General features: G+C 40.0%; 2 protein-coding genes across 2 annotated transcripts; both read right to left on the bottom strand.

Moving 5' to 3' along the window:
- Positions 1-623: 623 nt before the first annotated feature.
- On the bottom strand, positions 624-4691 carry LOC102778886 (germ cell-specific gene 1-like protein). Its single transcript, XM_087842606.1, has 5 exons — positions 4403-4691; positions 2964-3011; positions 2217-2369; positions 1548-1659; positions 624-918 (listed from the first exon to the last, which is right to left on the bottom strand). The coding sequence occupies exons 1-5, from the start codon at positions 4689-4691 to the stop codon at positions 624-626; spliced, it is 897 nt and encodes a 298-aa protein (XP_087698732.1).
- Positions 4692-13084: 8393 nt separating this feature from the next.
- On the bottom strand, positions 13085-22468 carry sec23b (SEC23 homolog B, coat complex II component). Its single transcript, XM_087842045.1, has 19 exons — positions 22288-22468; positions 20507-20734; positions 20050-20107; positions 19722-19808; positions 18974-19210; positions 18742-18824; positions 18487-18631; positions 17319-17477; positions 17119-17234; positions 16889-17012; positions 16672-16752; positions 16490-16579; positions 16126-16232; positions 15464-15617; positions 15216-15293; positions 14921-15082; positions 14693-14779; positions 14349-14570; positions 13085-13717 (listed from the first exon to the last, which is right to left on the bottom strand). The coding sequence occupies exons 2-19, from the start codon at positions 20725-20727 to the stop codon at positions 13628-13630; spliced, it is 2301 nt and encodes a 766-aa protein (XP_087698171.1). The 5' UTR covers positions 20728-20734; positions 22288-22468; the 3' UTR covers positions 13085-13627.
- Positions 22469-22767: the final 299 nt, after the last annotated feature.

Genomic DNA, 22767 nt, shown 5'->3' with positions numbered 1-22767 from the left:
AAAAACAAAAAAAACCTATTCTAGTCCATCAAAAGTGTTTTGCAAATGATCGTTTGAGCTTTATGACAACATCAAACTTAGCCAAGGTGAACATTCAAAAGAAAAATGATACATTATTACCAACAATCATTCTGTGTACAAACTTTACATCTATTTTACAATAAATAGTACCATAAATACTGTAAACAGGCACATCATTTGCAGTATACATTTATGGCTTTGATTCACAAGAATGAAAACCCAGTTAGATTTTCTGACTGAACATGTCTAATAAGGCTAGAAGCATTAAAGAGACACATTCTTTTGAAACAGTATAGATACACTTAACATTTACATTTTAAATCTACATCGTGGTAAGCTGCACAAAAGAAAAAACAAACACCTTCATGTCCACTTTTACCATTTGCCAGCTGCAATTTTCCAACTTTAAACTTATACGACTTAAACTTTCATGATGGGTTTTCATTAAGGCAGTACTTAAATGTGTCAGACAGGGCTAACACCGCGGCCTGTTATCTTTGTAGGTGTTCGTCCCACAGTGAAAACTTACCAAAGACAACTATGCTTCAGTCCAATGAGATGCCACATTAAGAGAAATGCCGCCACCTACTGTCCTTTCTCACTCAGCACTGCTCTTCCCCCAAAGAATTTGCAATGTCACTGAAGTCCAGCGAGTCACCTGGTATAGGAGTTTTCCTGCCACTTTTTATGGTCTGACTAGAGTAATAATCCACAGATTTGGAGATGGAGTGCACAGAGTGCTCCCGGAAATATCCGAATGCCTCCCGTGCGTCCTCCTCCCTGATGCTTTGCTCGAAGGTCTTGCGTTTGTGTCTGAACTCAATGACGGTCTTCGTATAGGAGTTGAGGGTGGTGACAGATGCGCCCATACAGCAGGTGAAGGAAGCCCAGGCCATGCTGATATAAAACAGCAAGAGAATTCATATTTTAATAAACAGATGTTGTAGCTGAAAAAAAAAACTAACAAAAAAAGTGAAAACCTAATGGTGCGCTTCAGTGTGGTGAGGCATTCTGACGTTTTACCCTCAATACCGTGACACTGTATTTGGTAAGATTAGTGCCAATCACTTTAAGTCCCCCTGGTCTCCTCAAGCAGGCTGGTTCGCATGTGAGGTCAGACAATCAAATCATCATCCCATGTTGTTTTTATGCAGACGGGATAATTCCCACAGAAGGTCAAGAATTGTTTAGCCTCCAAAATGAATTTTCAGCATACTGTGCACATTGTAAAGGAGTAAAATATTATTCCCTTATGCAATTCTAATCACACCCGCACTGGGGCTTTGGACACCAAAGCCTAATCCTACCATAACACGAGAGCTTTGGGCTTTTTTCATTACAGACAGTGATGCTGAAGAGAGGTGAGATCAGAGCTTCTGCTGACAGTGCGAGGCAGCGACATGCAGAGTGGACTTCTTCATCCTGTTTCTTAAAGAACGATTTGACTTAACTCTATCTATGTAACACTATAAATAACACAGCGTATAGAATTATCTGTATTGAGGTGGATGTTTGCAGAGTCTTACCAGAAAGACCAGCCATAGTCCCAGTTGTAGGGCCTCCAATCTGGTGGGCCAAGGCTGACGGTGACCTGGAAAACCTGTGTGTACATGACATGAGCCACCATGCCAAGAAGACCTGAAATCATATGCACAGTATATTGTTAGTAAGCTTTTCGGATTGATTCAGTGTACAAACAGAAAAGAAGAACAGTATTACAAAAATACTTGTGCAGAATCAACCCTTTCCATGGGTATGGAAAGGGTTAGGAAAAATGAATATCCTAAGTAAAAACAGTGATGTTATCCAGGTGTAGATAACCTTAAATCCCCATCCATGTAATTTACTAAGGTTCATTTACAAACTGTTATTTTTGGGGAAAGACGTGAAAAACATTCAGCTGACACTCTGCTTTCTTCTCAAGGCTTCTGTTTCTTTTTTAGATTTTGAATTGAGTTCAGATTTACTTCTGATCATTACAAGGAAACCAGAGGGATATTTCTCTGGTTCAAGAACAACAGCTCCCTCCTTATCAACAGATTAACCAGGATATGTTTGTTATGTTGTATTTCAAAAGCTGGCTTACAAAGATAAATGACAATCTTAGAAACCAGAAGCAAATACTTGAATACAGTACACTGCAGGAAATGTCACAAAAGCATTAAAGTTAGTGAAAAATAGAATCAAGCACATACCTGAAAGCACTGTAAAGATGGCAGCAAAGGCATTGAGTTTGAGTCCATCAATGACATTGCTGGAGTGCACTAGCTCCAAACACATGAGACTGAAGCCAACCAGCAGCAGAATAATGTACAACATCTCAGAAACAAGTGACAACCACAGCATCCCTGAAAAATGCCCAAAAAGCAAACAAGAAATGCACAATAACATAAATTAAGATGAAGATTCTTTATTGAAGGGAAGATTTTGACTTATTGTCACCTAACATCTCAATCTCACTGGTTAGTCAGACTTAATGTGGGGTGAAAGTAGCATGACGATCTCATGTGAAGTGCTACTTGAACTGATGTCAAAGCTTTCCGGTTTACAGAAAGCTTTATTCAGCCTTCCAATTAATCTAGTGGAATATAATCTGGCTGCACATGATGATCAGACATTTCAACTCCTCTTCACTCCGCTTCTCATTTTTTTGCTTTTCTTGACAGACAGATCGACAGGAACTAAGCATTTCTCAAGTGAAAGTGTCATCGCAGCTAAACATCTGTGAAACTTTAAACTGAATGTGTGAGCCCTCCTTCATGATTTCACATTAAAACATTCTTGAACTGACAGTTGCTGATTAGATTAGAGCGGACCAAGATGTTACAGTGATGCGGAAATATTCACAAACATGGGGAAGTACAGCTCAGTGAATGAAAATAGGGTAAGAATTAGAGGGCTTAAAGAGTTGTGATAACCAAGGTAACGCAGATAGCACTCACCTTTTTCTGATGGAGGGGCTAAATCAATAAAACTTCGACATCTCTCACCTAGAAACACAGTAGAAGATGACATGCTGTCATGATTTATTATTTATTACTGATCGTATTTATATATAGAGACTTTAAAAACACAGGTAGGCTCAAAAACTGTGGCATAATGACAGCCTGTGACAAACAGGATACAAAATAACCAGTGACACTAAGGATTCCTGCAGACATGATGTTTTCCATCTGTTGACCAGAGCATGCCACTGGATTTGTTGCAAGTGGAACGCTTTAATCAGGTAGAAGGAGGGTGGCAACAGCTGTTTTGAGGAAAAACTCATCAAGGCCTCTGTTACGTAATCCTTATTAACTCAAGCTGTCTCAGCACCCCCCCCCCTTCCTCCTCACCATCCCACAGTCACTTGATGAGATAAAAATGTGTTATTGCAATTGCTTCTTTGATATTTTGAATTTGTGGTTTGTTTCTAGTACATCACAAAAACACAGATTATCAGCACAGGTTGTCATGGCGTATTACAGAGCTGACAGACAGATGCTTCAGTAATTTCTTATCCAGCTGTAATAAACTAAACAGAGAGAGGACTAATCTGGGCTGATCACACCTTTTGTCCCTGAACTTTTCATGGTCATGATCACTCCTCTGACACACGTATAATCCACCCTCTTGAGCCCTCTGTTATTAATTTACAATACTCCATAACGGTCAGACTTAGTGAGTAACTCAAGCAACACACCATTCAAGTCCCAGGCAGCCGGCCAGCTGGGGATCTAAGTGCTATTTTGTCTCCCTTAAAAAATAAATAATGATGAAAAAGTGAATTAAACGATCTCAGACTCAAGCTTTCAAGTGCTGCTGCTTACTTTTTTTAAGCCATAATGACACAAATGGAGAGCCATTAAAAAAAAAAATAAGGAAAGAAAATCTCTTAAGGAGCAGCCAATCTCCATTTTAACTAAATGTTGTATTTTGACAAAGGAGGAGATTAAAATGACAAGTTTATAAAAATTACTATTTGCTGTTTTTTATTTTATTTTATTTTATTTCTTTGGCTATTTTAAATTTTGAATGGTTGTTCGTTAATGATTACATCAGCTCAGGTAACAGAATGTTATCAAGTTTGATGATGGTAACAATTATGAACAATTAAAACAAAAGATTAAAAAAAGGTTATAAATAATAAGAAAAAATAGCTCCAAATGGTTAAAGTCTTTACACTGATTTCAAAGCCATTCCTTCGTAATCACGTATTGGAGCATTTGCCATTTTTCTTCACTTACAGAAGCTTTTATTGCCGAGATTATCGTTGTGTTAAATGAATAGTTATGTGTGTTACTCTTAAGTTAGGAAAAAGAACCAAAGTAGTATGTAATCATTCCAGCTGCTGTGTTAACTAATAAACAACATTCACGCACTACACACACACACACCTTACTTTCATCGTGAATATTTTCCTCGCATGAGATCCAGATTCCGGTGTGGAACTGACGGAACAGGAACCTGTCGTCGCCTGTCTCCCAGCTGTACACCACTTTGTTGGGGTCCGTTTCGTTCACCCCGTAGTCTATACACTGGTGCGTCCGCAGCTTGCTGCACTTTGGCTTGGGTACTCTCTGCGTTCCGACGCACCAGTAAGTAGTTATGAACGCGGTTATGGAGAAAAACAGCGCGAAGAAGTTCAAGCCAAGCGACAGAAGGGTCCTGGATCGGCGGCTCATCCTCATTGTCTGCGTAAAGGATGAGGCAGCGCGCGGCGTTCCGAAAAGTTCATGGGTGCGAAGTAGGAGGGACGCGCGAGCCGCAGCTAATTTCCAAGCACAACAGGTGAGGCGATGATCACATTCGGCACTCGGCAGTTTTCAACAACTTCCACTGGTGCACAAAGTGCAAACATCATCTCCGAGAGAGCTGAGCTGTGCGTCAAAATGTCACATTTCCGTCATTTTCACACGCGCTGCCCCACGAGTGTCCACCCTATAGGATGTCACGTTGCGTGAGGATTTGATCAAGTTTGACCAAGGATTTTCTTATGACGCTCTCTCTCTCCCGGACTCCCTCTCGCCGTCATTTACGCCTCCCCTCCCTCCATGCCTAAGAATTTATCAGCTGCAAGACGATTATCAGACTGATGCGTAGGAAGTTACCACGGAAACGTTGAAATAAGATGCAGCAAGAGTTTAAAAGTGAAAGCTGTAAGAGGCTATTCTGGGATATGTGAGTGTATTTTCACGAAGCGGAAAATTTAAATAATAAAAAAAAAAAATCTCAGACCTATAAAACAGTTCATATGGTTGATCCCGAGAGTTCAGCTTCAACAAGCTATTTTAAAGCAATACGGCAAAAAGAGACTTTCTTCTGACATCTCAATAGTCCTCTATTTGGAAACAACTTAGCTTAACGTAACTGTATTCTTTAATATAATAATAGTGGCTATTTTGCCTTAAGATGAATGATAATGATGCTACACCTAGAGGACAATAGCCTATTTAGCACAATGAAATTTACTGACGTGAGGACGTGAAAAAAAATAAAACTAAACAATAAATGAACCTCATGAAGTTTCGGTTAATTTTATGTTGTGACCAGTGACAATAGCTGTAAATAATCAGTCAGTTAACTTAGCAAAAGCTGTTAAAACGTATTAAAAATGTAATGCAGGAAATGTTTTCAGATGTTTATCTGTTTATCTTAATTGAGGAAGACTCAGTGAAAGAATTATTTTTAATTTATTTTTGTTTGAAAAAAGAGTATCAGACTTAAAACATTACAGATGAATAAAGAATATCTATGACTCCTCACCAGTTCATTCAGTTCTTAAAATGAATGAAATCTCATAGAATTCAGTTGCATAAGAGTTCATTTGAAATTCATCGCACCACTTTCTACTTCTCGCCTTCATTTCTGAGAGTTGGTTTTGTTTTCAGAGAAGCTGACCTGCGCTCTTGCATTTAGAGGGAGGTCATGCGGGGAGGATGATGAGCCTGCAGCTGCTCCGGACAAAATCAAAAGTGAGCAGAGCTCAACGGACTTGAGCTCTGCTCACTGATATAAGCAGAGAAAACTGCAGACTCTAGAGGCGAGGTGCCGAGTCCTCAGCGAATGACTTCTAATCTGAATTTTGCCGGTAACGTGCTTATCAAGCAAAAAAACAAAAAAACTGGGCTCCTGTACAGTAAATATTTACAACCCCAGGGGAAAAAGAGGGCAAATAGGCCTGCCATCTCTGTTAGCTCAGCAACATGCTGTCATTTTCAGCCTGGGAAGCTAATCCGCACTTCAACATGACTATGAAAACTGAATAAATAGGCCAGAGCATGTTTACCAGAGTGTCCCAAATACTCATGAACAAACTGCTAGTCATACTAGAGTATCAGGGCAAGGTAGTAAACACCTTATAAGATCAAAGATGATTAAGACGTGAGGAAAACATTTGTTGTTGTTGGTTTAATCTTTAACTGACATCTACCAGTCCTCAAAGGGTTACAGGCTCTGGGACTCCAGTGAACCATAGTGGGAGCCATTATCCACAAATGGAGAAAACTTTGAACAGTACTGAGCCTTCCCAGGAGAGGCTGGACTACCAAAGTTTCAGAATATGTTGATAATTAATCCAGAAAGCCACACACACACACAAAGCCAGAAAAACACCTAAAAAACTGCAGGCCTGACTTTCCACAGTTAAGGTCAGTGTTCATGATTCAAAAATAAGTAAGAGACTGGGCAAAAATGGCGAATTGGGAGAATTCCAAAGAGAAAAGTGCTGCTGACCAAGAAGAACACAAAGGTTCGTCTCACGTTTGCCCAAAACAATCCCCAGGACTTTGGGGAAAATATTCTGTGGACTGATGAAACAAAAGTTTAATGTTTATTGGAAAGTCTGAGTCCCGTTAAATCGGCATAACCATGAACCATGAATGTGCTACCATAAAATCCTGAAGAAGAATGTCCAGCCATTAGTTTGTGCCCTAAAACTCTAGCACACTTGGGTTTTATAGCAGGACTAGAATGGCGAGTCCATTGCAAGTCCACCTAAATGAATGCTTTGGAGTAGCCTAGTCAAACTCTACACTTAAATTCTATTGCGATGCTTTGGCATAATCTGAGCTTGGAAAGACAGCGACTGTCTTCTTGTAGTATCTCGAAGACGTTTCACCCAAGAAGCTCCCTCAGTCTTCAAGAAAACTTAAGAAGTCTAGTTATTTTCTTTCAAAGCTACTTAGGCTAGATTGACCTGGATAACTAAGAACCTACACGGACACTTTGGCATAATCTTAAACAGACAGTTAATGCTTAAAAAAACCCTTCCAAAGTGGCTGAATTAAAATAATTCTGTAAAGAACAGAAAACCAAATCCCCCCTACCATGATATGAAAGACTCACAAATACTTGATTGCAGTTCTTGTTGCCAAGGGTAACACAACCAATTATTAGGTTTTGGGGGCAATTACTTTTTCCACATAGGTTTGGATAACTTTTCTCTCTTAATAGATGAAATCATCATTTAAAAATGGCATTTTGTATTCATTTGGGTTGGTTTTTTTTCTGCACTACAGTTCTTTAATCTGAAACATATTGTTGCATATGTGAAAAATATGCAACAAACTAAGAGATCAGGAGTCAAATAATTTTTAAGGCCCTGCACTTGTCTACAGTCTGGTAAACTGCTTATGACGTCTCTGTGATGGTCATAGGCCGTCTCTTAAGCTTGTGACAAGAAGTTAATCCACGCTTTTAAGTTAACCAGTCTTTTCCTGTAATGTGGGAAATCCAATCACACATCCAACCAAGACTTTGAGCACAATAATTCAGTTCGCAAATGTGTCAGATAGAGTTTTGCTATGCACACGGCATCCCCCAATGGAAATTAAGACTGATTCAGGATTCATATCAACATAGTATAAAGCTAAGCAAAATAGATGTTCTCTAGTTCTCTTGTAGTTAAAGTACAGCTTTTTATTTTAAAGTATACTCTTGGTTAGGAACTATAACTTTGGAACAGCCAGGGCTTTCAGATTTTGGATGGTAGCTGAAGTTGTCAAAGCATGTAAAACAAAGCAGTGTTTTTTTTTACTTGTGCACATTGGGAATGGCATTTCTCATTCTTTGTTAGCACTGGCAAATGTTTAGGGCATTAAGGCAAATGGCTAAGCACAATTGTTCAAGCACTTCAACTAATTACAAGTTGTGATCAAAGTAGATAGTATTTCAGATCTCTCCAAAAGATTTTTTTTTAATTTGATTTGATGTTTTTTTTTTTTTATCTTGGGAGGCACTGCATGGACAGAAATCCATCTACAAGTCAAAATCTGCTTATGCCACAAGTGTAAATATGAATATTGTAAAACAAACCCCCTCACACAAGAGAAAGAACATAGCAAGGCAGTGTAGCAAGGCGGAGACCACAGAGTAGATCCAGAGTAGATCCAGAGAATGGATGTAGTGTACTCTCACTTTAGCCAGATTATCTGTGGCCAAACAGGAGTGACAGGATGTACAGTGGTTCACAGCAGTACTTCCGTGGTATAATACTGCACTTAGCAGACCTATGTAAGTATCTTATTGGTATGCAAAAACTGAAGACTTTCATCTTTAATCCAAGGGATTTAACAAAAGTATTGCACTGACTGTTTAGGAATAATGTTTAGGAAAAAGCAGGAATGGGAGCCAAAGAGGATGATCACAATACTCTTTTCTTTGGTTACCACTTCAAAATATCCTGCAAATTAAACGTCTGTGACCAAACAGGAGTGAGAGGATGTCACAAGGAGGTAGGTTTTTATTTTCAGAGTCTACAATCAAGAGACATTCATGAATGGAAATGCAGAGATTTCATAATAAGTTGCAGACCAGTGATTACACTGAAGATCAGGAAGATTATATTTAGCCAGAAAACATCTAAAAGAGCATGTGCAGTACTGCAAAGAAAAAAATCTCTGGACAGATGAAACCAAGATTAACTTGAACTAGAATGATGAGAAGAGGAAAGTGTATAAAAGGAGAGAAACAGCTTCTAATCCAAAGAATACCAAATTATCTATCAAACATGGTGGCAATGTTATGGAAGGGCCAATGGAACCGGGTCATTAGTGTTTACTGATAATGTGATTGCTGATAGAAGTAGCAGGATTAATTCTGCAGTGTCTATACTATCTGCTCAGAAGGGATTACAGTCCTAATGACTTAAAGAATACTGTTAAAGCAAACCAGGAGTTTCTCGAGGCATGGCCATACAGCAGCGGTCCCCGAGCCACGGTCGTGAGTCGTTTGGTACCAGGCCGCGAGAGTTGAGGCTCGGGTGTGAAATTTATGCTTTTCAGGAGTTTTACCATTTTTTTAAGCGTTTTTATCGTTAACTCGGTTTCCCTGGGTCTTTTCCTGTGTGTTATGAATAATTCTTCTTACTTAGGTACCGGTACTGGTTTTATTTTGTTGTATTTAAAGGCCGGTCCGTGAAAATATTGTCGGACATAAACCGTTCCGGTTGGGGACCGCTGCCATACGGCATACTTTCCATCACTGAAGACAAAACTGAGTTCAGGAAGAGTCACAAACAATCAACACCTGAAGGCAGTAAAGGCCTGGCAGAGTATCTTAAGGGAAGGAAATACAGCATTTGCTCATGTCCATGGGTTCTTGGCTTTGACCTTGTGTCCACAGTTGTCGCCATACTCTTCACAGTCATAGTCAGGATGCTGTAAGAGATACTAAATGCAAAAAATCATCTTGCAGCTGAGGTAGTTCACACATTGTCACTGCTGTTCACTGGATGGCGTGGCATGTTGCTGCAGGATGCTGTGGTAGCCATGTTGGTTCAGTGTTCCTTCTATTTTCAATAAATCCCCAACAGTGTCAGAAGCAAAGCTCCCCCACACCATCACACCTCCTCCATGCTTCACAGTGGGAAACAGGAAAGTAGAGACCATGCGTTCAACTTGTCAGAGTTGCACAAAGACACGGCGGGTGGAACCAAAGATCTCAAATTTGGACTCATTAGACCAAAGTACATTTCCACTGGTATCATGTCCACTCCGTGGGTTTCTTGGCCCAGACAAATCTCTTCTGCTTGTTGCTTTTCCTTAGTAGTGGTTTCTTTGCAGCTATTTGACCATTAAGGCTTGATTCGTGACGTCTCCTCTGAACAGTTGATGTAGAAATGCGTCTGCTGCTGGAACTCTGTGTGGCAGACAACTCTGTGTGGGCTCTAATCTGTTAACTTGCAATTTCTGAGGCTGGTGACTCGGATGAATTTTTTTTTTTTTTTTACCCTTTTAGACCTTCAGTTCTTAAAGTAATGATGGACTGTCATTTCTCTTTACTTAGCTGATTGGTTCTTGCCATAATATGAATTCTAATAGTTGTCAAATAGGACTGTCTACTGTGCACCAACCTGACTTCTGCACAACACACCTGCTGGTCCCAACCCCATTAAGAAGGCAAAAAATTCCACAAATGAACCCGGAAAAGGCACACCTGTGAAGTGAAAACCATTTCAGATGACTACATCATGAATCTCATCGAGAGAAGGCCAAGGGTTTGCAGGGCCGTCAACAAAGTGTAGGGTGGCTATTTTTAGGAATCAAAAATATAATCTAAAATATAATTACTTGCTACGTAATTCCATATATCTTGCTTCATATATTTGATGTCTTCAGTTTGTATATACAATGTAGAAAGCAGTAAAAATAAAGAAAAACCACGAGAAGGTGTGTCCAAACTTTCGACTGGTAGTGCATAGACATCTTAGCTTTCAAGCCAGAATGTTGGCACATTTCCTTACAGCTTTTCCTAAGCCCAGGGCACAAGCGCCATGAATTATCATTGATGGAAGAAGAGGAAAAAAAGGAAAAAAACTAAAGCATTAAAAGCAATTGTAATGTTCTTTTGTCCCTTGGAACATCTTTGGGTGACAGCTTTTGCACGAATCAAGATGACCAAGTATATAGACACACAGATTAACAGACACAAATTTTCCTTCAGGAGATTATTTCATATCCGTGTTCTATATGACCACAAAATACATGCAGCATAGCAATTTTTAACTGCAAAATGCACAAGGATATTTTGATAGTATGGACAGCTACCCATGTCAAAAGAGATCAAAAGTCATTGCACTTATGTTTTGATTTGGTCATGAATACCTTTAAAGCATATGCAGTCTCATAGCGCACATAGTAAAGGCTAAGCTCTTGACAGACACAGCATTCATTTGTATTTCCACAGCAACTTCCACTTAAAGCTGCTAAGAGTAGAATGTGCCTCTAAACAGATAGCCCCTAAGGATTAGTCTTCATAATCTGCCGTTCACTGATCCTCGAAATCATACGGTCTGGGTGCTCTGAAATCAGCTTACAGTGATAGTAGATGGTGTGTGAGTGGTTTTATGATTGGGATTGTGTTCTATGTGGGCTTTTCATACAGTAACAGTGAATGAAAAAAAAAAAAGACAATTGTTTGGGTATTGGGTGTTGCGTCCAATCTGCACAGAGGATGTAGACTGTAGCAGCAGCACGGTTCATGCCATTCCAGTGCTCACACTTGCACGCAACCTTTCATATTTGCAGTGCTAGACAGTAAAGAGTATTCTTTATTCTGTTCAAGAACCTTGGTGCACTGAGCATGTTTGCCAAGAGAAAATCCAGAGCTGATGACAAAACATGATTTTACACCTAATATACAAGTGCAAGGAAAGACTATGCGGTTTCCCTGTTCTACAAAAAACAGCAACATTCTTTTACACAGCTGTAGCTCAGGTGGTAGAGCACGTCATCTACTGATCGGAAGGTTGGTGGTTCGATTCCTGGCTTCCCCTAGTCTGCATGCCAAATATCCTTGGGCAAGATACTAACCCCAAATTGCTCTCCGATGCCTCCATCGGAGTATGAATGTGTGTGAATGTTAGCTATGGAGCACTTAGAAAAATGTGCTTGTGCGAATGGGTGTGAATGGGTGAATACACAAGTTGTGTAAAGTGCTTCGAGTGCTCAGAACCTTATATATGGTATATAATGGTATAGGTTCTATATAAGAACCTTACCATTTACAATATAATAAAGTTTGAGTTCAGGAGACACCTGACGGTGCACCTGGGTTGTGGAGAATGCGATAGTGAATAGGACAGGATTATAGTACACTCTAAAAAAGAATATCTAAATGTTTGTCATAGAGAACATACTCCGTCACAACTGAGCTGAACTGATTAATTTCCTGTGGTGGGGCGTGGACTGCGGTGCCGTGTGGACGCACCTGCACGGAGGTAACTGGAGTTGCGAGTTGTATTGTGGTGTGATGCATGTGCGGCTCGCAGCCGCAGTCAATAAAGATGGCTCAAAACTATGATCTCTGGACCCGCCGTGTCTCATTCACACCCCACTTCCATTACTCAGAACATTAATCAGAATTATTCAGGCAGAGAAAATCCACAGAAAACAGTTAAGATCTTCTTGATGCATGCTCAATCATAAGTAAATCTCCAAAAGTTGATTCTGTTCATCTGGACGTAGCGTTTTGTGGGAGAAACGTTTCGTCACTCATCCAAGTGACTTCGTCAGTCTCAGCTGACTGCAGGTTTCCCCAACCTTATAAACACAACATTTGCATAATGACTGAAACCAGCCCACTGAAGGAACAATGGGCTGGGAGGTCAGTTCCTTAATCTTAATTATGCAAATTCTCATGACCATTGATCAGCAACCACTGATCAAAGCCCACTGATCAATGGCCATGAGTACCATTCACAGAGAGTTGGGGAATGGCTGCAATCACAGCATTGTAAGATGGCGAAAGACGTACCCTTAGGCCCCCTGCTCAATTCAGAGATGGTCTTTCCCTTTTCACGTAAATGGCCTCCTTGACTCTGCGCTCAAACCAGCGTTCCTCCCTGTCCAAGGTGTGTACTGGCCAGGACTCTGCAATCTATTTACACTTACAGGCCAGTGGACACTCTTTCAAGGATGAGGATGTAAACATCTTGGACAAGGAGGAACGCTGTTTTGAGCGAACTCAGTTTTTTACTGGAAAGCACTTTGGTCAACCACGTTGTTTTTAAAGTGCTGTATAAATAAAGTTGGATTGGATCGGGACAAGAAATCAGCACCAAGACAGTACAGCATTGCGGATATTTTTTAAACAAGTGGTACCATTATAATTTATTAATGAAAACATTTCTAGACATGTCAAATTTAGCTATAGACAAAAGCAGACACAAATAATCATCCTATTAAACAGCACCTTATACACAGTCTGATGCAGTAGATACATATTTTATAAAAAAAAAAGAAAAAAGAAAAAAAAGATGAAAGTATTAGTCTAATCATTCTGGATTTCAGAGGTAATACCAAATATTAAACAGAAGTAGGGATATTATTGATACGAGGACAGTTTGGTTGAGGAGAACTAGAAACATCTCATAAATAAGCTGTTTATTGAAAATGAGTAGACATGTTATTACTATCGTTTTTTTGTTTTAAATATACCAATGTGCCATCACCCTTTTTTGTGTCGTATAAACATCACATTGGCCTCCAAACAGCAAACTGAAACAAGCACAAACAGTAGACTGTCTCGGTTTGGCTCCTTTACAAAACTGCAGAAATGTTAATGGATTCCGATGGAAGAAAAATGCTGTATCAATTCTTTTCTCTTTGAGGTGGAATAGCGAGTTCTATGCTGAGCTGGAAACAGCCAGTTTCTTCAAGTGGTCCATGAAGACCTGCAGGCTCACGTCATCAGTAAGGATTGGGGCTCCTGTCTCCTATGGGAACAAGGGAGGGGCAAAATGGTGATTTACTCACTTTGCAAACACATCTCATTACGACATAACTCTGACCACTTTAATGAGCAAAATGCCCCGCTTTGAAGATTGGCTTATGCAAGACCACGCTCTGGTGATAATCCTATTCTCAGACTTCCGTAGATTTTCTCCTTTTTTGCAGTATTTGTACAAAGCAGGGTATAGTTTGACACTTCCTTGACTTTGGAAATAAGAGATTAGTGCTATTTTCAGCTTGCAATCTTCTAGGTTAGCTTATCCAAGACCTGTGTTTACTGACAGTTTGCCTGTCCTGTGGGTGAAAAACAATCAGGATGGACGTCTCAGAAGACTTAAAGTCAATCCTGGGATTTTAGTCTATACTTGTACAAATAGATGAAATGAAAACTTTATGGAAAATAAAAAAAAATGTATGCATGAGGCAGGAGACAAATCCACTACATTTGAGAATTTTACATTTACATATTTGAATGTAGCTCAAATGATATAACTATAGTAAAACTGCAAATTTGGTGCCTTTCATTAAACTAAAAACAAAACAGGCTAGTTGAGAATTTCAGTCCAAACGTTTCAAATACAAATGTAAATAAAACAGTATATTTTAATACTTTACCTGTCCCCAGGCATAGAGGTTGTTGTGGGTTTGCGATGGGTTGACCTTGGAGAGCAGGAAGCGAGCCTGAGAGCCTCCGTGCTCAGTGTCGATGTAGCGTGGCATGGGGAAGCGTGTCTGTAGGATCTCTTGAGCGTCATCCAGTGGAGCCTGCAGCAGCTGTTTGAAGTTCTCATACTCTGCCATTTCTTGGTAGCCTGCTTTTCGCCACTGAGCAATGGTCTGGAACAAAAAAGAGAAAAAAAAATCCAAATGCATCACAACATGCAGAGTTTTGTGTAAATAGTTTAAGCATATAAAATAACATTTTTAATGAATAATTTGTTGAAAATCTGCTGCCTTACCTCTCCATGGTAGATAACCAGCTGGAAGAAGGTGTCCATCAGCAGGATTCGATCTGGCAGGATACTGCTACTGTCCAGGAGCACAGGCTGTAACACATCCATGACACAATGCACAACAATTTAGCACCAAAAATATAAACACTTTTGCTAGGAGCTGGCTGTTCAGCTGCCAGTGAGTAACACAAAACATTGATGATAGGATGATAGTGTTGAGCGTATGAGGCTGACCTCTGGTGGACCGTAGAAGGAGTACGAGTAGAGGATGGGCTGGACCATGATCAGGGACTGGGTCAGGTCTTGCCTGACAAAGTGATGCCTGTAGTAGGAGGACTCATCTGGGCTGTTGTTGAAAACTTGCAGGAATGGTGACCGTCGCAAGTGGAACATAAACTGTAGGTGTAGGAGAGAAAAATGTCCACACAATGTTCACATTGTTTTTCCTAGCAGAGTATTCCAGCATAACTGAATTAAATTAGGGGAGAGTATGATAATCATAATAATGGCTAGATTTGAAAGAAATTACCTGTGGATAGAGGGACAGAGACTCTGACAGTCTAAAGGATGTCGGATCATCTTTGTTGAACTGGCCAAATTTCTGACACTGAAACAAAGGAACAAGATAACTTGGTTTAAATACATACCATGCATGACGTTCACATCAGGAGTCACAATAGATAAATATCATCACTATTCACAACACGGGTATTGGAAGTATTCCAACTATGTATTGTTAACATGTTGCAAACGCTGCTACGTAGGAATGTCACTTACCAGGCGGATGAGCTGCCTGTCAAGCCAACGCAACACATCTGGACCCTCTTCAGACTCTGCCCTAAAGACGCCCAGGCGGGCCATGAGCACTGCAGCTGCTTCTTGGTCAAAGGATGATTCGATGTGCTGAATCTGAGATTGGGCATCTGCCCAGCTGGAGTAGTTTAAGAAAGAAGGAAGCGAGAAAGAGAATGGGAGGGATAGAGATAAGGAGAATAGAAGAAACCAGAGAAGCGGAGGTCAGCATAGGTGTGGTGTACATGACGCACATGCAAACAGGTCTCAAAGGCGTTGGTCTAAATTGCAGGAATGCAAACATCCTTTCTAGTGAGGAAAATATTTATGCAGCTGTCATTCTCTTGGCCTCATTAAACACTCCCAGCATTTACTTTATTGAGAACATACCAAATTTAAGTACATTTTAGGTGCAGTCTAGTTGGCCGTGGTTCGCATCCATTTAGATGAACAATGAAAAGGTTGCAGCTGTCATTCTCTTGGGTGCATTGGAGGCTCATTAAACCATTATTTTACACACCCAACATTATATTTATTAAGAAGAACCGGTTTGGTAAGAACATACCAAATTTAAGCGCATTTTTAGGTGCAGTCTAGTTGGTCATGTTTCATATCAATTTAGATGAACAATAAAACAGGAGTCTTACTTCCTGGCGATGGTGGTGACCCGTATCCTTCTTTGTGTGTTTGAGTGCTGGTACTGGGTTACAAACTGGACTGCCCCACGTCCGCCCTGAGGGACTGGTGCATTGTGCTGCAAACACAAAACAGTAGAAACAGTAAGAATGCAGTCGACAACCATTTCTATTTTACTGGGAAAGGGGGGAAAAAAGAAGAAAAGAAAAACCCATACAGAGACACAAAAAGCCTTTGTTTGAAGAATCTTTTACTAAACAAAACCACAATTCTTCATTACAACTATTCATTGTTTGGCCTCCTAACATTTCCACTCTTATCAGCTTACTGTAATTCTATCTAGCTAAAATGCTGAGGTTCAAGTTCTTATTTTACCTGATTCACAACTTCAAAATAGATGCCCAAAGTAGTGGAGGGGTTGAGACCGCACACCTTCCATTGGCTGGTGCCACCAGTGCCCAATTCCTGCACGAAACAGAGAGTGCAATTTGATAAATATCCCAGATTACTCAACATGACAGTAACGAATCCAAATCATATCTGGGTCAGTCACTCACATTCTCTGATACACAGGGAGCCTTTGAGTTGAGTGAAACACACGGTCCAATTGCACCGCAAACCTTCAGCTCTCTCGAGGTCTATAAAGCCAGACAGAGAAAGAAATACAGTTAACGTTTTCAACAGCTAATATATGTTACCTTTGTTCTATCATTACAAATCCCAATATAGAAAGTAGTCACACGTATAACTCAAAGGACTAAATCAAACCTTTACCTTGACTTCCAGGACACCTCCAAAGGCCATGCGGAAGTCACCATTGTAGTCCTTACTAAAGACTCTCTGGAAGGTTTGTTTGAACAATGAGGTATTGAAGGAGTCTCCCATCACAATGTGCCCCCTGAAACACAGCACAATAAATTGTCAAGATTCTTAATTACTTTTTAAAAGGGCATACTAATGCAATTACACACCTTCAATGAATGTAATAAATAGTGCTTACTTACCCAGTGAGATTAGATAAGCACTTCATTTCAAGCAGTCCAGTCTGGTCTAGGGCGCAGGCATAGATATCAATACTGTGGCCATTTGTTGCTGAACGATTGGCCAAGGCTTCATAATACTGTGAAAAACAAACAAACATGTTAAATTTATGTAATATGCAAGGAAAGGTTTCAATCAAATACAAGTACTACTGCATGCTTACCTTGGTGGCCTTTTTCAGATGGCGAGCGTTGTCTTTCTGGATGTCATGCCAGGAACGAATTGGAGTTTTCAGCTCATCTCCCACCACCATTCCAGGGCCCTGGGTGGGTGGTCCTCCAATAAAAAGCATCACACGAGCCCCTGTGTTGGGGAATGTACCCTGAGGAGACAGGAAATGGACTTCAGTTAGTGCAAGTATGATTATACCCCAAGTTAACATTCAGAAATTCTGCGGTCACGTGTAAAATATATCGTCAAAACCTTTTTGCTTTTATAACAACCAATATGTGCAAGTGGAATTTACGTCACAAAATAAAACATCATTAACCAGTCCATTTGAAAATGAACCATAAAAGCATAAATGTTGAATTAAGGGAACGAGTTAGAATAAATGGTTCAAGGAACACGTGTAAGCAAAGGGCAGACTTCATAACCAACTCTTCCAACAGTGAGGTCCAGAGTCCAAGAGTCTGGGAAGGTCTGAGATACTGAACTCTTTGGAACTCAACCAAGTAGCCACCAAACAGCAGGAATTTGCTTTAAATATGATGTCTGTATTTGATAACACATTCTCTATAAAGGCTGATTCATTTACCAAAGGGACAAAGAGTTATCATTCAAAGAGGACAAACAAATGAGCCAGCTGATACTTGATGCCAAAAGCCGTTTGCGGTTCTCCTTTACATGGAAAAAATAAATAAATAAAAGACTCACTCATTTAGTCATATCCCTTAAGACAAATCAGTGAATCTGAAGTCAGTGAAAGAGCAAAATGTATTCTCGTACAGCTGGGGAATGTTCTGTTGTACTATCAGTTATATAACCACACAGATTAGCAGTACAAAAGGGTGGTTGACAGTGGAGGGAAAATAAAGCACAAGGCAAATACGTAACAGCCTTTGAACGGACAGAGAATATTTACTGTTTGTCAAGAGGATCATTATCAGACAGCGTGTGCTGTTCGGAAGGGGTACATGTGGCACAATTGTCTTTAAGAAGCTAAAGTTCAGCTTGCTGTGAATTACTGTATTTGCTTTAGTTGTAGATAAACCTTGTAAATGACTGTTTCTGTGATCATAAATGGCTTTATGTGTTGTATTTCAGATTACTGACAGTACAGCATCATTTGTATGCACTTAATGTATGAGATAATTTTTTGTCTTTCATACCTCCAGCAGGCCGACGGCGACAGACAGCGCAACACCAGTGGATCGGAGTGGCCGTTTACCCTGAGGGACAGGCCACGGGTCTCTCTGAAGCTCTCCCAGCAAATCTGTCAGATTCATATCGACTCGATGCACAGGCTGAAGAAACCTGAATATAAGACACACACGCACATGTTTTAGAAAAAAAAAAAGTGCTTTGCTTTTTTTGTAAACAACACCATCAACTGACAAACATGAATTGTTTGTGCTCCTACGTACTTGCAAGTGGCAGCAGCATCCTGAGGGGCCAAAGGACGACCTTGTTGTCCTGTTACAGCTGGCTTTGTTAAACCCAGCATCTCCTGAAATGAAAAGCAAAGGTTTTACACGTTTAACAATAGCTAACCTTGTTTTTTTTGTACTTTTTAATCTAAATGGACTTCCTGTTTTTTTCCCCCTTAATAAGTGTGTCACTCACACCAGACTACCAAAGGCCTTTGGCTGGACTTACCTGTATCTGTTTGGCGGTAAGGTCCTTGGTGCCTCGGAACACATAGCTCTTAGCAATCCCCTCGCAGCTCAGCTCATGAACTTGAACCATGCGGCCAAATGTGATGAGGCCCACAAGAGCGTTGGGGGGCAGCAGACTGAGGGACATCTGGAGAGACTCCTTGAGAGCCTGGAGATCTTCTTCTTCCAAACATGTGTCCACCACATACAGGAAGATGAGAGGAGCTGCAGGACCACGCTGTAAAGAGGCAGGAGACTAAAGTCAAAAACTGATGAAATCACAAGCCTTGTATCCAAACAGTCATAATCACATAGTGAAAAACAATTGAGACTACTGTTTATGCATTCCTTTTCATGTGGTGCTGTGTGGTTTGCTGCTTGCTTCATATATATTTCTGTATTACCGGCACTAGCAGAGATGGCATGTGAACATCAGAAGCTCATAGTCATACTTTCTGAATACACTATACATTATAAACTAGTAGTAGTATTGTTACAAATGCCAAACACAACAGACGTTGTTCTGCTTTTATAATTACCATTTAAAATGTTTATTACAGCCACCTGTATAATTTAACTTAGGTCTACTTTTCTGTTATTACATCTGTCACTGTCAAAAATAAGGCATCCCTAAAAAAACATATATGTGATACTACTGGAAACTGTTAATGTTGACCTTTATACCTTACATCTTCTGGACTTAATACAAATTGTTAAGGTCAGAGTGAAGACATGTATGGAGTATTTACCTGTACTATGTACTCAATTGTAGAAAACTGTGGCATAAGCTCAGCTGGCTGGTTCACATCTGATATGCCTGCGTAAGAGGGAGGGAACTGCGCACGCACACACACACACACACACACACACACACACACACACACACACACACACACACACACACACACACACACACACACACACACACACACACACACAGAAAGATATCAAGATTAACCAACCTAAAAAAGGAATGTAGCTCATCAGCATTAAGTTATGAATGCAGAGACACGTTTTGGCAGCGATATGTTTCAAATAGCAGCAAGACTAAACTATTCTCTCAGCCACAGTACTTACAGGGTTTCTCTGGAAGCAGAAGTTGCAGGCCCATATTTTTGCTCTGAAGTCAACTTGACTGTAAAAAATAAGAACAAAAGTAAGAAAATAGAGGTTGTATCTAATTGTCATAAGAGGGGCTGTGACTGAAATATACACAAGGTGTATTTAGTGTTTGCAATTCTCATGCACCACACCCAATACTAAGAACACCTCAGCATTTAGAAGTGCTGATGTGTTAGAAAAAAAAAGTCAAATTCAAATCCCTGCATCTCCTTTCACTCACATTTACATTTGCAAAAATAACACTCTAGTAAATAAATGTCAGGAACAGACATCTGTGGCTTTAAATGATGAAACTAAAATACTAAAAGTCAAGGAAATTATATCACATACATATACCAAAATGCATGATTAAAATAAACATTCAAAAGGATACACTTTATAAGCTTGAGTACTGTTTTTCTGTGAAACTCACCATAGTGGGTTGAGCACTGCCTTACAGTTGGCCCGGCTGCAAAGAACTGGCTCATACTGGACCGGTGGCAAGTTGGGCCTCTCTTTGAGAGGTGTGAAGAGGCAGGAGACAGGGACTACCAGCCTGGTGGCTTCAAGGCGGCTCGAGGGCCAGAGGTTCCAGCTGAATCTCACCCCATCTCTGTCCTCATTTTGTTGAATGAACTCCTGGTAGGTTGCCATCACTGATCTTCAGAAGGAAAAGATCCCCCAAAATAACACAGTGAGGTTATCAGTCCCGCTGAAGAATTAAAATAATAAGCGTGGAAGTGGTAATCCAAACGGTACCACTCCAAATCTTCAGATGTTCCCTCTCTGCTGTGTACCGGCTTTCTTCTGCGCGCTGCAGTCAGCGCCTACTCTTTATACCTGTGATCTTTTCTCTCGTGTGCTATAAAAAGGAACGGATTTTCGAAAGCATGACGCACAAATTTTAACATTAGAAAACCTGACCAGCAAGTTTTCAAAGAGTGCGGAGGAATCCTGCAGGTATTTTAAAGCGCTACCTTTGTTAGTGGACGTCACTAAAACACTGGTGACGCCTTTTGCAAATCATTGCCAAGCATGCTGTTGTAGCAACTGTATACTCTCATTCTTTCTCATGACTATGTGAAGCTACGTAGTCAAGAATAAACATCAAAGGACTGCAAAAACATGCAATGTGTTTAACGTGGATTAAATTATATAAGAGTTTTTATTATTCACACATTACATTATCTGTTGTAATTTTTTCCCAGTTCAGCCAACTAACTTATGTGTAAGTCAACATACCCCAGAGCCAAGACTGACAGCACAGGGTCCAGAAATTCTCATCTCATAAAACAAACAGAAAAGGTTGTATAGATTCACACAACTAAGATTGTACAACAAATTTATATTCACAGGGAAATCTATTGTTTTTTTTTACTCATTTGTTGTATTGCTCTAAGCCACTTTGCAGACGTTTAGGTATGCAGGCTATTGTTATTCTTTGATTAACGGATCTATTGTTGTAAATTATTGAAAGCATGCACTTTCATTGTTTACAAAATGCGCTTCATACACAAACTTTCCTTACTGACTGTAAAATTTGGGAATGACAACTAATTTCTGCAAATACTGTTTTTCTGTGTATTTTATTTTTTATTAATACCGTCACCAAATTAATGACTCGAATTTCTCTTCAACTCTATTACTACTACACCTGACCGCTTAAGATTGTAATGCTTAAGGTAAAGAACCTAAAAAGCCCCCGCACAATCTCGTGACATATTCTAGTTTGGAATGAGGAAAAGATTGTCCTTTGTAAAAAAAAAAAAAAAAAAAAATTTTTAAAGTACAAGGAAATACGGAAAAAACAAAAGAAAAGTCAAAATTTTAAGCAACTTTTCGAATTTTATGAATCTGAATAGATTTCAACACAACATACAGGCCACGTATTATCAGCAACGAAGCCACCAGTGATAGTTGGTCTTTATCAGAACTCGTACTCATTCAAATGCTTATTTACGCTTTGTATGCTGATAGCCAAAACACAACATAACAGCAGTGGCGTTTATAGAAGACAGACTAGTTTAACAGTTGGCCTTATTTTATTAATCTTCGCTGTAAAACCGGCTCTCTTTACTTCTCTGGCACTCATCTGCATGCTAACGACACCGGGTTAGCTAACGGAATGTAGCATTAACCTACTTCCTGTCCCTTCGTAAATGAAAGCTGAATTCGGGCGGTCTACTTTCGAAGAAATTAGAGGCGAGCTCTTACCTTTTATATTAAGTTGAGCTTAGGTATGGACAACAATAAAGAAACTGTTCGGTTCGAAACGAGTTACAGCATCTGGAGGTAAATGGAGACGGATGCCCGAGAGGACACAGAGACGACGTTGAGGAGATCACTCCCTATCAGCCGGGTATACACTCCACTAGAATGACGTGTTACTCCAAGATCAGGCGTGTCCTATTGGCTCGTATTTTCATGACGTTCGTACGTCATGCTCAGCGTATGCAGCGGAAGCGTACAACTATGGGGAAATGAGTTGTTTAGATCCGCTGCAGCAGTAACCTAAGCTCCGATAATCTCGGAGTTGTAGAGCGTGTTATGTCCACCGAAAATTTTGTACTGTGTGATAACGTGTTGTTCGACAGTTGTGCGGGACTTGTATTATCTGTACTGACACATGTACATTTAGATGTACTAATGAGTATTTCAGCTGTATGCCACTTTTCTTCTACTTTACTAAATTTC

This window comes from Neolamprologus brichardi, chromosome 6 (genome assembly GCF_056152115.1).
Source record: "Neolamprologus brichardi isolate AB-2024 chromosome 6, ASM5615211v1, whole genome shotgun sequence".
In the NCBI taxonomy this organism is placed as follows: domain Eukaryota; kingdom Metazoa; phylum Chordata; class Actinopteri; order Cichliformes; family Cichlidae; genus Neolamprologus; species Neolamprologus brichardi.
Note: the sequence above shows the minus strand (reverse complement) of the source record. Positions and strands in the feature narration are given on the sequence as shown.

Excerpts from the sequence above, each read along its gene's own strand:
- LOC102778886 (XM_087842606.1), bottom strand. The coding sequence starts at position 4,691 with ATGAGGATGAGCCGCCGATCCAGGACCCTTCTGTCGCTTGGCTTGAAC. Across the intron at positions 1,660-2,216 it reads CATCTTTACAGTGCTTTCAG|GTCTTCTTGGCATGGTGGCT; the intron begins GTATGTGCTTGA and ends ATATGATTTCAG. Across the intron at positions 919-1,547 it reads GACTATGGCTGGTCTTTCTG|CATGGCCTGGGCTTCCTTCA; the intron begins GTAAGACTCTGC and ends GTTTTATATCAG.
- sec23b (XM_087842045.1), bottom strand. The coding sequence starts at position 20,727 with ATGGCAACCTACCAGGAGTTCATTCAACAAAATGAGGACAGAGATGGG. Across the intron at positions 19,809-20,049 it reads TCTGCTTCCAGAGAAACCCT|TTCCCTCCCTCTTACGCAGG; the intron begins GTAAGTACTGTG and ends GTGCGTGCGCAG. Across the intron at positions 14,571-14,692 it reads TGGTTATCTACCATGGAGAG|ACCATTGCTCAGTGGCGAAA; the intron begins GTAAGGCAGCAG and ends TTTTTGTTCCAG.